Raw genomic sequence first — 16,257 nt, 5'->3', positions numbered from 1 at the left:
ATGGGGAGACTGAGGCACAGAGCAGTTCCGTAACTTATCCAAAGCCATATGGATTGTCAGGGACTGAACTAGGATCTGAATGAACCCCAGCTCTCCTAAGGGAAGGGAGCTCCCATTTGTTTTTTTTTGTTTTTTTTTTTGGAGGCTCTGCTGTTAGCTCGACGCACGTTGTCTGAAAACTTCATCTTGATAATAACTCTGTGGGGAGCTTCCATCCTATTTCCTAGATGAAGACGGGGGATCAAGAGAGTAACGTGTGCAAAGTCACTCCACAACGGAGTTGAGCTAGAAATGTCCTTCTTCAAAGCCCAATGTCCTCTTTCTTCCCTAAAATCTCCCAGCCTGTGTCTCACCCTCTCTCCCCACCTAGTGCCCCCTAAAGGGTCTGACAGCGTTCTGAGGGTTGAAATGCTTCTTCTCGTGCCTGTTCAGGGGAGCCCCTGGCCCTCTATCTGTTCATTCCTGCAGCACGTTCTGGTTTCGGGTGAGATGTTGCGCCCTCCTCCAGGCTGATCCCACCACTGATGGGTTCCAGGACCTCCTGGAGGGCAGGGGCTTTGTGATGCTCGCAGGCGTGTGTCCCCAGCACAAAATGTACTTGCCAGGCAGTGTTTGGGGAGTAAGCGACTGACTAGCAAGGCTTTGGCCTGAGTTTGTGGGATTACTCTGGTACGATGGCCCTCGCTGACATTCCCCTGTTATTAACCACGGTTGTCGGCCTGTATTTAGGGAGTGCGCCCTTGGGGCCAGGCCTGACTCTGCCAAGGGCTTTACCCAGCTCTCTGGAACCTCACAGAGGACTTTAGGGCCAAGGATTAGGCCACTTTAAAGTGCGGAAGCTAATGCTGAGAAAAGGGAATTTTATGGTTCCCACATTAAGTAACGTTTCTTTCTTTCTTTTTTTTAAATTTTTTAAAGATTTTATTCATTTATTTGACAGAGAGAGATCACAAGCAGGCAGAGAGGCAGGCAGAGAGAGAGAGAGGGGGAAGCAGGCTTCCCGCGGAGCAGAGAGCCCGATGCAGGGCTCGATCCCAGGACCCCGAGATCATGACCCGAGCCGAAGGCAGCAGCCCAAACCACTGAGCCACCCAGGCGCCCCTAAGTAACGTTTCTTAAGCTCTTACTAAGTGGGGCAGGCCCGGGGGGTAAGCAATTTCATGGCATTTGTGGCAACACACCTACCGAGTAGTGGTTAAAGAGCTCTGAGACTAGTAACCAAGGCTGGGACAAACGCTTGCCTTATCTGTGGGATGAGCACCTTCCTCATAGGGGAGGTATATAAAGCATTTAGCACAGTAAGTGTTGTAGACATGGCAGCTGTTTTCTCCCCATTTCACAGATGTGACAGGAAAACTGAGTCACGGGGCAAACTCACAGAGCTGGGTTTTGAAGCTCAGCTCAGAACCACTCTGCCCCTCCCAGGGTGGCTGGGAGCACTCAGCCAGCACACGGTATGGACAGTGCTTGGCACAGTCCATACTGTAATAGATAATGTGGTGGACATCCCAGGTAGAGCGCTCAGTTGTCCCGGCAGGCTCCTCTGCGGTCCCTCCCGCTGGGATGAGAGGCTGGCCTGGTTCCGGATCCACGGGATTGCCTGCAGCTTGCTCCCCCGCCCCGGGTTAAGCTCAGCCGGGCCAGCTGCTCCCTGGGAGTCCCCGGGCTTCTTCTCAGCGCTCTCTTGGAGGCACAGGGGAGGGGCATGGGGAAACCTCCTCCTCCCAGCCAGGGGCTGCCAGAGACCCTGCCCACCCCTCAAACGGGGCTCTCCCGCCCTGGACCAGCTGTGCAACTGCCCTCTTTGCCTCCACAGGGGCAGGGCAGGAAGTGGGGCAATGCCAGGACCAATTAAACCCGCCAGGGGAATTAAGGTCAGCAGGACGCAATTATGCCTGTTGGATTTAACAAGGCCAGAAGGAAGGTTTCTCCAGCCAGAGTTCACGGCTCCTTAGGCCTCATGCCCTGGATGGCTCTGCATTCCAGAAGCCTGGCTTCTCAGGCTCACCCATCCCTGGGAGAATTAATTGGGAGTGGAGGGGTTAACTTCACCCCGGGCACTGCTTCCCTGGCTCCTGGAAGGAAATTGACCCAGCCAAGAGGCTTTAAAAGGCCCTGCTCAGAGAAGACATTTCCTGGCCTAACCTTCTCCCTGCTCGGCTGTGATGGAAAATCCAGGGAGTTGAATAACCTTTCTGACTCCAAAGAGAGCTGCCAATTGCCCTCACATCTTTCCTGTGGTCCTGACATGGGAGCCACTCAGGACTGTTTTCTCCTGCCCACTCCCACCTCCGGCCACTAAGCCTGGGGCTGGGGCAGTACCTCTCAATCCTCTGGGTAAGGCCTAGGGAAGACCCGGACCTTCCTTCCAAGGCTGGTAAGCCTATGGACACTCTGTGTGGCAAACTGAACAAAGATCCCTCTGGAAATTCAAACAACACCTGATCCATCTTGAAATCATGGATTGTTTACTGGATGCTCTAATCTGTGGCAAGGGCTAATGTGGTCACTTCGGAGACATGGAGATGAGGAAGGATAACGATAGAATCATCACATGGTACATTTTTGGTGAAAAATGTAAAGTCATTCATGAAGTGGGATCCTTTTTTGCTGTTAAAAACATTTATTAACGGGGTGCCTGGATGGCTCAGTTGGTTAGGCATCTGCCTTCGGCTCAGGTCATGATCCCAGGATCCTGGAATTGAGCCCCACATTGGGCTCTCTGCTCGGAGAGGAGCCTGCTTCTCCCTCTCTCCCTCTGTTGTTCCCCCTGCTTCTGCTTTCTCACTCACTTCTCACTCAAATACATAACATTTTTTAAAAAAACATTTATTAAGAAAATGAGAGAATGTCTGGAGGGATATAAATGCACATATTAATAAGTTGGGGAGTAGAGATGGTTTTTATTCTTTGGCTCTTCCAATTTTTTTGAAATGACCATTTGTGACTCTAAGTGGATTAAAAATTGGAAACGTATCAATAAGCGCACAGATTTCTTTACTTCAAGAAAGTGGCACACCCTACAAGAGATATAAAAACAGCATGAATGGGACGCCTGTGTGGCTCAGTTGGTTAAGCAGCTGCCTTCAGCTCAGGTCATGATCCCAGTGTCCTGGGATCGAGTCCCACATCGGGCTTCTTGCTCAGCAGGGAGCCTGCTTCTCCCTCTGCCTGCCATTCTGTCTGCCTGTGCTCACTCTCTCCCCCTCTCTCTGATAAATAAATAAAATCTTAAAAAAAAAATTTAAATTAAAAAAAAACAGCATGAATTGGGACTGCAGGTCAGTGATGACTTCTTGGATGAAGGCATGGCTCTGGCCAACTTTCTCAGTGCCCAGAACCCCGAGTTTGTTTTCAATGAAGCCTCTTTAGAAGGGAACCCCAGGCCTCTCTTTCTAACCAACATTCAGGTGGCTGTCATGCACACCCAAGTTTGAGAACCCCCAAGTCAGAGGGTCAGCTTCGGGGCCCTCCTGAGAGAGTCCGCTGGTGCAGCAGGTAAGCTCTTCCAGCCTCTAGAGCCTGGGCTGTGCTTCTCCCACGACCCCGGCACCTTGGAAATGTCTGGAGAGCTTCTACAACCCCTGAAGCTTGAACCCCTCCTGACTTCAGGCTACTGGAAGCATAATCTTTAGGAGGTGCAGCCCAGAATGCTGGTATATTTTGAATCTTCCCAGAAGATTCTGATGTGCAGTTGGGGTTGAGAACCACTGCTCTGCGGCTCTCCCAGGACAAGAACATCACCTCATTTCTTTGAAATGCCCCTACAAGCTAGGGTACAATGGCACACATGATGGGTGTTCTCTTCTGACGTGTTATGCGGACGGTATATCCGGTCTTAGTATCTGGGGCTCTGGGGATCTAGATCCAGATCCAGCTCAGGACAGGGATCGTGTCCATCAACTTTGTATCCCAAGGACCTAGTGCAAAAAGGGGTGCCATCATGAAGTAATGGTCACGAATACTTATTGTGTGTTTACCATGTGCCATACTAACTCCCTTAATCTTCAGAACAACTTGATGAAGTAGATACTGCTTTCACTCCCATTTCCAAGGGAAAACCGAGGCATGGAGGAATAATTTGCTCAAGGTTTCCAAGAGAGGGTTCCAGGGGCATCGGAATGTAAACCCCAGCCGGGGGAATTGTTCCCTGGGACAGCAGTCCTCTGGGGGCGTTCTGTGGACCCGCAGACCAGCCTCATGAGTTCCACGAGTTCAGCTCCCGAGCTCTCCTGCTTAATTACAACTCCGTACCACTAAATGCCCACTGGAGAGTGAAATCGAGTGAGTGAAAAAGACTGAGACCTCGTCATCAGGTTGGTAGCCCAGGGCCTGACATTCAGCAGGTGCTCTGTAAGTGCTGAAGAGCAAGGACTCCCACTTTGGAGGGGCCCCGGGACAATGGGAAACCTCCCCTTTCTGCCTCTCCCCTGTCTCAGCCCAACTCTGCAGCATAAACAGCAAAGCCAAAAATAGCCAGGTAATGACGTCAGAGGAACAAGGTCATCTGAAAATTACCCAGGGCCACTGGACACCTCCCTATAGGATCAAGTAGCAGGAGGGTACCCCAGGCTGCTGCAGCTGTTCCAAGAACAGGAAACGTCCCAGGAGCAGACTTGGAAGCACCACTTCAGGAGGGCAGGGCCAGTGGGGGCAGGGGACAAACACAGACACATGGAAGAGTAAAAGCAAGACCCAAGTCCCGAGTAGAGACCTGGGAGTCGAAAGGAATTCAACTTCGCACAACGAGTTATACCTGTCACGCGAGCCCAGGAAATGGCTCAAAAAGTGGGGAATGCATGTTCTGTCCTGCTGCACAGGATGGCTTCCCTGGCTGCCATTGAGCTATTTATAAAACTTGAGGTCCATTTGCTAAACTGGGTCCCCATAAGAACCGGGGGGTGCGAGGAGCGGCCGTGCCTGGGATGGCCAGGGGCGTCCAAACCAGGAGGGGGCTGGGGCAAAGCACATTCTGGCCCTTTGACCTACCCTGGCGAGCATTCAGTCCTGCCAAGACTTGTGACTTTATTGACTGGCAGCTGCCACCTCCCTGACAGGAACCCAAGCCTCCAGCACGGTCTGAGGACATGCCTGCTGGGTGAAAGTGGGGAGAGACGACCTGCCTCCCAGCCCCTGGGACGCTTTGCTGGAGGCTTCCCATTGCAAGGCTAAGAGCTGAGTGAGGGCTCCAGCTCCAAATGCAACCTTCACAGGGTACTTGCTCCCAGGTCCTGAGTTGCTGGTCTTGGAAGTAGAGAGAAACAATTTCTTTTTCACCCGATGTGGTGGTGGTGGGGCTCTGCTTAAGGGATGCACCTGGTGCGGGGCAGAGGGCACCCGAGGGCAGACAGACCTGGATCCGCACTCTGCCACCTCCCAGCAATGTGACTTTGGGAACAGTCATTTAAACATGGAGCCTCAGTTTCCTCATCTGTCATATGACTAGTTGGAAGGCCCCATGGAAAAGCCTTCTGCTCTCCTTTATTCTGGTAATGGAGCGTTGGCTAGGGAGGTAAATACCTACTCAACGAATCGGCAGCTCTCCCGTGTCACACGGGCAGACCTCACAAAGGTGACACCCCAGGGAGCTGCAGAGAAGGGTGTTCTGGCCCCCCAGACCCCCTGTTGTTTGGCCTCCGTGGGAGAGAATGGCTGCTGGCTCCCCAGCCCAGAGAGCCTCCGAGTTGGGAAACCTGTTGTCTCTCAGGACCTGCATGCACTTCTCTTTCCTGGCACGGTGGTCCTCACACTTGGGAATGCATCGGTCCCCTTGAGGGCTTGTTCGAACACCCATCGTTGGGCCCCACATCCAGAGGGTCCAACTCAGGAGGTCTGCAATGGGGCTGGAGAATTCACATTTCTGGAACTCATGAGGCTGGTCTGCGGATCCACAGAACGCCCCCAGAGGACTGCTGTCCCAGGGAACATTCTCCCCAGCCCCTGCTGCTGAGCTTGCAGCCTAATTCCTACCCATTTTCCTAAGGCTTCTGAGTAATAGGAATGTTCTATATGTGGTGAGGAAAATGCAGAAACGCTCAGTTGTCACTACAGCTAGTATTTCAAGAAGCTGCACAAAAACTGAAGCCGCGAAGGGCAGTGGGTACAGGCAGCCCCTTCCCACTCCTTTCTGAGCGCCTGCGCTGGGTGGCTTCCCGTGTTTGTCCCTACTGCTGCTGTAACAAATTACCACAAGGGAAAGAAAAAGGCTAATGAGCCGTCAGAATCAGTGAGCCTCCAGTGTAGACATCAACCTCCAGCCAGTAAGGGTGATTTCTATAGGCTCAACTCAAATCTCTCCTTTCTTGCCTGCACAAACTCCCATGGAGTCTCTGAGAGGTCTCTCTGCTCCTCTTGCTGGTGGTTAACTCGCAGCTGCTGGCCCCGTCCTGTCAGGTTGTTAGCTTTGGGCAAACAGCAGGGGCTTCTGGCAACCCCCGGTGACACATACCCTCTGATAATTAATACTGAGCATATGACTCAAGTGTGGTCACACTAAGTCACACTAGCCAACGAGAATAAGAGCCCAATGTGACAGTCACCGTTGCTGCTCAGAGTGCCTTTGGGTCATGTTAAAGCTGGGAGCAAACTGTCCTCCAAAGAGCAGGAGGAAAGGTCCTTTCTAGAGACATCGTTCTAACTTCTACGGTGAGGAAATTGAACGCAGAGAATTCAAAATGACATGCTCAAGGTCAGAAAGCCTGAAGCCACTCTCCCAATTCCTAATCTGGGGTTTTATCCACTAAAGACTGCTGTGTTCTTCCTGAACCTTGTGACAATTAACCCAAAGCAATCCGAGTCCCCTTGACCATGAACACTGAAAACTGCAGTGGAGAGAAACAGAAGAGCAACAAGGCAAGATATCCATTTTACCGTGATGTCCTTAAACTGCCTCCAACAAGAGAAAAACCACTACTAGATATTCTCACATCTTGGAAAAGCCAAGGATGGGAGGGACTTCCTTGCAGTAGTAAGAATTCACTGAACATTCTGTGCAGTCTTTAACCAGTTCCAAGGTCAAGAGAAACATCAGAAAATATGTGTGTGTGTCAGAGGACATTATTCGGGGATTAGTCCCCTGGAGTGATCTGGGCTAGATTTCCGCTTCCAGAACAACCGTTGGAAAGTCCTCAACAAGACAGCACACTGGTCTCCAACATACTTCACTGAAGTTCAAATGGTAATCCAGGGGCAGGAGAGCTCCCTAGAGGTGCCCTCTTGCAATGGTGGAGCAGGTGGCTACAGAAAAATATAAATATGAAAGTAGGCTTGGTGTGGTTAGAACAAAAGGTCTGTTAAAAATTCTGAAAATACTCAAGTTGAAATAGCCTTACTGATCTTTCCAACTCTCCTCATTTGACAGAAGTGGAAACTCAAGTCCAGAAAAGGAGAGTGACTTGTTACAAATCACGCAGTGTGTCAGTGACGGAAGTCAGATTGGATTCCCTGCCCCTACTCTTCCCAAAGACACATCAGTCTTGGTCTTAACTCTAAAAAAGACAAAGGGTGTCTTCTTTTCAAATCTGATCTGAAGGCTTGGAGACAACAATCAACTATGTAAGTCTGTCTGAAAACGCAGAGTTCTAAGACTTTAAATAACATAATGAGAGTTGTCTCCAGAAAGGCTTTGCCAAAGGCCAGTAAACGCTTTCTCTAGGCATGAGGCCGGTAACATGGACATCACGGCAGCTAAAAGGAGCTTTCCATTTTGCAAATGTGTATGCCAGGATCATGTCATTAACTATACTTTTGGGAGGAGTTTATATTTTCTTTTAAAATTTTAATTACAAAGCTTGAAAATGGTTTGAAACATTTTGTTTAGAGACAGACATGATACAAAAGAGGCATGAAAAAATCTGTCCTATAAATAGAGTCTAGAAAAATTCTTTTTTTTTTTTTTTTAATTTTTTTATTTTTATAAACATATATTTTTATCCCCAGGGGTACAGGTCTGTGAATCACCAGGTTTACACACTTCACAGCACTCACCAAATCACATACCCTCCCCAATGTCCATAATCCCACCCCCTTCTCCCAAACCCCCTCCCCCCGGCAACCCTCAGTTTGTTTTGTGAGATTAAGAGTCACTTATGGTTTGTCTCCCTCCCAATCCCATCTTGTTTCATTTATTCTTCTACCCACTTAAGCCTCCATGTTGCATCACCACTTCCTCATATCAGGGAGATCATATGATAGTTGTCTTTCTCTGCTTGACTTATTTCGCTAAGCATGATACGCTGAGTCTAGAAAAATTCTTTGCAAAACAAGCATTTTCAGTGGGGAGAAGCAAACTCAAAACAATGGAACAGTATGTTGCTGTTAAAATTGGCATTTATGCAGTAATATGGAAATATATTTGAGTTGCTACTATGCTAAGTGAAACACACACACACACACACATATATATACACACACACCAGAACATCCCAGGCAAGTATATAAATGTGGTAAGAAAAACTCTTCAGTGGTAGAGAAAACCCTTCAGTGTCAAGAAACAGACTAAAGCTTCATACAAGAAAAAAACAGATCATACAAAGTGTACCATGATCAAGGTGAGTGATGTATTTTTTTCTCTTTGTTCCTATTACCAGGTATTGTCAGAATGGTATTTGATTAACAATAAACCCTACCTTAAAAACTGAAAAAAAAAAAAGTTGTAGAACCCACCCAATATTTTTGCATAGAGTGAATTCTGTCACTTTCTAGTCACTTAGCAGCATGTCTCTAGGACGTGACTGTGTGCACATGCTCCTGGGTAGGAGCATGTCAGTGTCAGGCTAGAGACTTTTCAATTCTCCTTACCACCAAGCAAGCTTGAAAAATGCTGCCCCAAACTGTTTTTCAGATTACTGCTTAAGACCATTGACTCCATTTTGTATCTTGACCCACTGAAAACTACGTCTCCCACCCTTGCTCCTGAAAGAAAACCTGGGAATAGCTTTGGTGCCAAAACAAGCAGAGAAACAACACTTGGCTACAATTCTTAACACATCCACATGCTTGTCTGGGATGTTCTAGGATACTAGTCCCGTAACTACATGGGTCTCAGCACATCAGAGAGGCCAGGTTTTTATTCCTTTCTGGCTAACAAAATTTTAAGGACAAGGCAGAAGGTAATTGATGTCTTCAGGTCAAGGTTAATTAAGTCTGGTGAAATATTTTCTGATAAAACCCAGAGTTTTCTAAGCTGTTTCTCCTACCCCTCCAACCATGGTTTCTCTGGGTGGAATGTCAGCATCTGCCAAACCGTTTCAGGAAGCTGATACCCTCAGCACATAAGAGCCCTGCTTTGACCCGAGCTCTGTCTGTTATTCTATTGCAAGAACGAAAATAACAAATACCATGAGACATTTTCAATGTCCGTATCCTTCACGGCAGCACTAGAAAATACAGTGGGTATGCAAGAAGACAAAGGAAACAAGGCAAAAAGTATGTTTGTCCCCAGGCTTTTTTTTTTTTTTTTTGTAGCAACTACACTGGCTTCAGCTGGATAACAAATTGTCCTGGAATTCTTGGCGTTGGTGCAAACATGTCAGCTCCCTGGTTACGCCTTCGTCACCACTCAAAGTACCACACACTTTAACCTTCCTGCTCTTTCCATAGGCCTGGGTTTGTCCCGTATCCAGGAAACTTTATATGTTGTCTAAACTGAGCATCCCAGCAGGCTGCAAGGCAGATGGCAGCTCAGGACTCAAAATGTTGACTGATTCCTACCTGGATCCGCACCACCACGCTGTAACTCAGCCTGCTTCTGCAGAAATCGGAGCCCAGCCACGTGGCTAACAGCTTTTTTAACTGCTACTCTCAGCAATGAAGAACTTTCTCAGCAGATAAGATTCAGAAGGGAACTGAAAAGGAAGCAATGTCGAGATTTATCCAAGGAGATGCACAGGCTTCACCAGATACCCAGGCCAACAAGCCCCCAAGGCTCAGCTAGGCCAGGAGGAGGTGGGAGACCAGGTGTTGCTGACCTGTCCTCGAGTCCTTGGAACCTCAGGTCACTAGCCTAGGATATCTGCAGAGGATCTAGACTCTTCTCCAAGTCTGCCTCCTTGTCACTAGGTTCTCCTAAGAGGCTTCATACTTCAGTCGGGGGAAGTCAGAACAGGCCCAAGGTAGTGCCTGAACATCATTCAATCCAGAACACATATGAAAAGAGCAAGGTACAGACTGTAAAGCATGATACTATTTGTATAAAAGTTAAAGGAGAGAGGAGATAGAAATACATCTATGGTGACTGTCCCTGCAAAGGAACACGCCTGACAGCACTATCTCTGATGACGGGAACTGAACAGTTGGGAGAAAAGGTGGAGGACTTCGCCTTTGTAACTTGTGAATTCTGAACCATGTGAATGTACGTTTCAAGGAGCAAATTAAAAACAAATGCGGAATGCTACAATCTTATTATTACAAGAAAAGAAAAATGCCCTTGAAATCTGCGTGTTACATAAAAACCTTCCGGAAGAATATGCAATTGTTAGCAATGGGGTACCCCTGGGAAATGGGAGCAGGGAAATAAAGAGACTTGCATGGTTTATTCTATATGGTCTGAATTATTTTAATGGTTTCCAAAAGACATACTATACTCCTTTGGCAATTTTTACTTAAAAAAAAAAAAAAAGGAACATCTTTAAGCACGGCAGCCTCATCTCCAAAAACAATCTCTGAACTCCCTCAGTACTTTTAGTGTCTCACATTACTCAGTCACATCTCGTCTTGTTCCAATGCCTTGTATACGGGTGTTCTCTCCGTTAAACTCTGGAGTGGCTGCCACGGTAGCTCCTACTGCCCAAGCTCCACTTTCCAGGGACACAGCTCTGTGGAAAAGAACCGGCAAGGCATAAAACAGCAGTCAAGATGGCAACAGAGCAATCACACAAGGACAAAACGACCGACCACAGTAAGAGTGAACAGTAAGCTCACATGTATGTTAATGAGCACGAGACTATTAGCAATGGGAAACCATGGCCAAGTCAAAACAACGCTGAAAACAAAGTCCTTCCCAGAAACTGTGGGAATGCTAACCATCGGCATGTGCGCATGAGCTAGAAGCCTTGTAAGATTGCCAAGCATAGAGTGACAGCCAGATTTCTCAGTAAAATTCAGTAAATTCCTATCAGAGGGCAGGTTCTTTGCTTAGGAAAATTTCAGAGCAAATTCTGGGTGTTGAAAGTGCAGCTCCCACTAGAATATGGCTGGAAGGGATAAAGAACCTGACTTCCTCTGTAAGATAGAAGTGGAAATTTTGAGCTTTGGAGGAAATGGGAGACTATTAGAAACGAGGATCATGAAGAAAGAGAATGGGGTACTAGACAGACGGAGCTGAGGAGAAACAGCCTGCTGCTGGGAAACTGAGGAATTCTGGGGAGCAGGAGGCAATGGATGTCTGCATCTCAGTTTTAAGGTCTTTGCTCTGAAGTAATGTAATCCCATTCTGTTGCCTCTCCAAGACTGTCACACATTACCACCCCGACATGGGCCTGTCTGGAGGGCAATCCAGAAGGATCCAGTAGGTCCATAATTCTCAGTAATGCTCTTTCTAGGACCCTCATTTTGAGGGTTGGATTTATTTTCTTCCCTGCAATGACTAAAAATTTAAAAAATGGGTGAAATACATAAAACATTTGATACCAGATGGAAATATATGAATGACCATGAACTGTCAAAAACTGCCAAAAACTGTCAAAAACAGGACAGATAATCTATGTACCTTCCTCAATTACCCTCTTTCTCGCACACCACGTCCAATATATCAAGTCTTGCCAGTTACAACTTCAGGATACACTCAGAACCCAACCATTTCTCACCAACTCCACTGCTGCTACCCCAGCCCAAGCTCCTATTAACTCTCACCGACATGCCCCAACCCATTCCAGTCTATTCTCCACATGGTAGTCAGAGAAACATTTTCTACATGACAGGAGAGAGGACAGCTGCTTGCTTATGGTGTCTTCCCTCCTAAAAGGTAAGCTCCATGAAGGCAAGTTCTTCTGTTCATTGTTCTACTCCCAGAGACTAAGTGGTCCCAAGGTATATACACTTAGCGCCAAGTAAATAGTTGTTAAATGAATTGCATGAGTAAGTATGGCCCTGTAATCTACACTTATGGGAATGAATAAGGGAATTATATCTTGCATCGGTCAGTGGTCTTCAGGAGGCTCAGGGATCTGCAAATCATGTCTCGCTTTATCATCCGTCACCGAATCTACAACAGCCTGTTCATAATGCTCATTGAATGAATAAATGAAAGGAATGTAAAATAAGTTTACTATCTTCTAGAGTGCCTAGGACTGGCGTGGGCTGAATATGGATGCTCTTATATCCTTTAGCTCAGAAGTAGAGGACTAGTGAAGAGTACAGTTCATAAATAAGGACAAGTGTAAGAGAAAATACAGTATTTAACATGGATCTAGCAAATTCTGTGCCAGCTACAAAAATACAGAGATGACTAAGATAATTTTTATTTTCAAGGACTAAGAAAATTTTAGATATCTGGGTCTCTACCAGTTTGTGAACAAGTAATTCAGCAGTATAACTGTTCTACTAGAGATATATACAGGAAACATTTGAGAGGCACACAGAAGGAAGTGATCACTCTTGCCTGCAGAGGTCGGGGTTCAAGGAAGGATTTATGAAAAAGATTTTACTTTAGCCTTATAAGGAATTTTCCAGATGAGAAAAAACACATTTAGGAAAGAAGGCACAGGTCTGTGTGAAGGCATAACACACGTGGATTGCCTTCCAGAGTATTTCCGGGAAGGGAGTTAACAAAATAAGGAAGGCCAGAAAAGCGTTACAAAGCACATTCCTGGGGGTATAGCTCAGGGGTAGAGCATTTGACTGCACAAAGCACATTCCTCTAAGGACAGAGCCTGTGCTTTAAAAAGTTCCTGGACCCTCCTCCTCTCAAAGTACCCATTTCTCCAATAAGATGTGACCTCCAAGGGGGCTTGACAGAATTAAAAACATGAAGTAACAAAATCAGGGAAGGGAAGACAAACATATTTATTCCTCTCCAGTTTATCAGAGGACTTAAAATGTGTACTGGACAGCATCCCCTATTATCAGCATTGACAAGGAAGAACGTGCCTTAACAGCAACTCTGCCCCAAAACTTGCCGATGGATGCCATGAGGCTCCATGTCGGTCCATGGTCTTCCTCGTGGCTGTGCAATTAATGAGACTTCCGCCCTTGTAGAGACAGTCTACTTGACTCTAAATTCATTTGGGGCAGAAATGAGGAAAGAATCTGATACACTGACTGTTCCTCAGGAAAGCCATGACTTAAATCCTATCTTAGTATTTAACTATCTTTATTTTCTGGTTAAAAAGAAAAAAAGGGAGAGGGGAGTGAAGAGGCAACAGAGAGTATCTACTGTGCTGATACAGAAACTTCAAACTTAGTCAGAGTTAAGACTCATATTAAAGGTTGACTGATGGTTCAAAGAAATCATCACATGGAGTCAGAGCAAGACATGCATCAGTTGGGTCTCATTCTTAGTCTCAATAACGTAGGAAAACAACTCTCAACAAAATTGGAGTCCACACTTGTCAGGTACACTCTGTTGGGCATGGGCAGGTAAAAGTCTTGAGAAATGGGTTCTCTCCATGCCCTGGTGACAAGGAAAGAAGGCTCCTGGTTTGATGAAAAGAGCAGCTCCTGTTCTCAGGTGGTGCCTGCAGCTCACGGCTCAGGTTAGCAGTGGAATCGAGTGGAGAACTTGGGAGAAACGGGCACAGTCAGAGGCTGGTCACTTGACTTTACTTCCACACCCTGGTACTTGCGTATTGGATTTGCCTTGTGCACCTGCAGAGTAAGGACAGAGAATTACCACTGATCAGGATGTTAGAGAACTATGCATATAGTTGTTTTCATTTATTTTTTTCTTCTTGAGAAAATGTTTATATAGTCTTAAGAGATCCAAATCACTATCCAAGAGGGGGTAAAAAATGCAACACAGCATAAAGGAAAAGCACGTGAGCTTTTGCGCCCAAGTAGGTTTCTGTTCAGGTCTTGGGGGTCCCTCAGTCTGCACCAAAGAACATCAAGCCTAACTCCAGCTTGAGCTTGATTGTTTTTTTTATTAGGGCTAACCGAGCTGTACACAACTGCAGCAGAAAAGAGATACATGTTAAGAACCCATCAGCCTGGGGAGTGGGGGGGCTGGGATAAATGGTGATGGACATTAAGAAGGGCATGGGATGTAATGAACACTGGGTGCCATAAGACTGATGAATCACTGAACTCTACCACTGAAACTAACAATACACTGTATGTTTAAACAAACAAACAAACAAAACCTCCCAGAGTACAATCTTAAACTTATCAAGTCTTAATAGTCACCCAAACCATGGACAAACAAATAAAGAAAAACCATAACCAGGAAGGGCTGCTGGGAGAAAGCCAGCCTTCCTTCTGGGCAGTCTAAAACAATCCTGAATTAAGTCAGGTTAGTGAGAGCTAACTAGCATCGACTGAACTGTGCTTTAGGACCCTGACACCAGTACCAGCCTACACTGAGAATCATTGTTAAGTAACACCTCGAAGATGGGGACAAATACAAGAAGCAGTACCGAGTGTTGAAGAAAAATCAAAGAACTTCAGGCTGGAAAAAAGGCTGGTTCTGTGAGCATATCTAGAGTGGGAACTGTATCATTTTTTTCATCCAATCAGCAAAGGGCAGCTTGGGTTTTTCCAACAAGTTAGTCCCTTTAAGTTTGTCCCTAAAACCTTCCCAAGGCCACAGTCATCTCTGCCAACAGCTCTAACAGCAGCTGGCCTAGGCTTTTGAGACAAAACTGCAACAACTTATGTATTTATATAATCTTCCTTTTATCAGTCTCATGAAGTTCCATCTGAAACTGTCTCTTTGCTCATTAATGCAGTGAATGCACCTTGCTGCCCTCTGAGTGAAAAAGTCCTAACTGCAAATTAAGCTTTCTTTCTGGATAACTTAATATCTAAATCATTTTTCTAGTGTTAGCATTGAAGGTCACATGGACCAATAGGTGCTATAACCCCAAGAAATTTGAGTAAATTATTAAGAGAAAAATGAAAATGCAGTTGCAATGTAATTCCCATGTCCTTCCCTACCTACATATTCTTGTCTAATTGCAAAACCACATCGGTTTTCTTAAGTGTAAAGGAAATAAAATGAGATAAATAAAGAAATCCTAGGAATGCATCACTGTGCATGTTATACCACATGATATCCTCCTTATGAAGACCCCCCAGAAGAAATTCTGTCTGAATTCAGTATCAAGACTAGTTTTTGTTGTTGTTGTTGTTGTTGTTTTTAACTATTAGCTTGTTTGTATCTCATGAACACTGTGAGTTTTGTAACCAACAGGTTGGTTTCTAAAAAGAGCCAAAATTAAGGCTCAAACATAGCGGACACATGGATCACAATGTGCACATCTTTAACATTGTTCACATCACAATTTTGCCACCGTTCTTGGTTTGTGTGATTTTCCACCTTCACTCATCTTTGATATGTCCTGGTAGGCCACCATAGATCCTTTCTGGGACAAGGCAAGGTACAGATAAAACAGAGACAACTCTAGGTTAGTCAGTGTTAATGCTGCCCAGTTACCAGTTCTTTCCGTAGCCTGGCCAGCTCCTCCCTCTGCTGCTCTTCCTCCTGGTGCCTGGCCTCCTCCAGCTGCTGGATTTTCTGAGCTTCTACCTCAGCCATTCTCTTCTCCAGCTCCTGCCGCTCCTTGGCTCTCTTCTCAGTGGCCAGCTGGAAAGGTTCCTGAACTAGAGAACCAGAAAGGCCCTCTGAGTACAGAAACAGAGACAATATTGGTGCACAAGCACGACCTGCATAAACCCAGCCCCCTGCATGCAGCAAGTAGCACAGACACACCCGGCAACAGAAAGGCTAAATTCTAGGGAAGCCCTGTCAGCAGAAAGGAGGAACATACCACAAAGAAAAAGTCCTAGGATTTTAACAGTTGGAAGGGCTCCTGGAAACCATCTAATTCAGAGAAAAGCAAGACCCATACAGATGAAATATCTTGCTCAAAACTACACGGTGATTCTGAGACAGATGTAGGAGAAGAATCCATTTTCTGACACCTTACCTAGTGCTTTAAAGAATCAAGCGTTTTATACCTAAGGCTTGCTTCATGGAAAAGAAGACTCCAGAAAGAAGTCATGGCTCTTCCTCCCTTACTTACTACTCTTTGGGTGAGTAAAGTCCATGACTGCTGTGGAAATGCCAGCTGCCTTTGCCTAGGCTCTTGTTCTCTGAATCTG

At 46.3% G+C, this 16,257-nt stretch overlaps 1 protein-coding gene across 5 annotated transcripts in view; it reads right to left on the bottom strand.

Moving 5' to 3' along the window:
• Positions 1–12,436: 12,436 nt before the first annotated feature.
• The window catches only part of TPX2 (TPX2 microtubule nucleation factor), a 56,009-nt gene continuing 52,188 nt past the window's right edge, over positions 12,437–16,257 (bottom strand). For 4 of the 5 annotated variants that reach the window (XM_059406746.1, XM_059406747.1, XM_059406745.1 and 1 more), the window contains exons 16-17: positions 15,590–15,777; positions 12,437–13,803 (exon numbers count right to left, since the gene is read on the bottom strand). In XM_059406746.1, coding sequence (XP_059262729.1) covers positions 13,693–13,803; positions 15,590–15,777 — 299 coding nt within the window. In that variant the 3' untranslated portion in view covers positions 12,437–13,692. The remainder of the gene's footprint in view (positions 13,804–15,589; positions 15,778–16,257) is intronic. The other variant, XM_059406749.1, reaches the window with a different exon arrangement.

This window comes from Mustela nigripes, chromosome 7, assembly GCF_022355385.1.
Source record: "Mustela nigripes isolate SB6536 chromosome 7, MUSNIG.SB6536, whole genome shotgun sequence".
In the NCBI taxonomy this organism is placed as follows: Eukaryota; Metazoa; Chordata; class Mammalia; order Carnivora; family Mustelidae; genus Mustela; species Mustela nigripes.
Note: the sequence above shows the minus strand (reverse complement) of the source record. Positions and strands in the feature narration are given on the sequence as shown.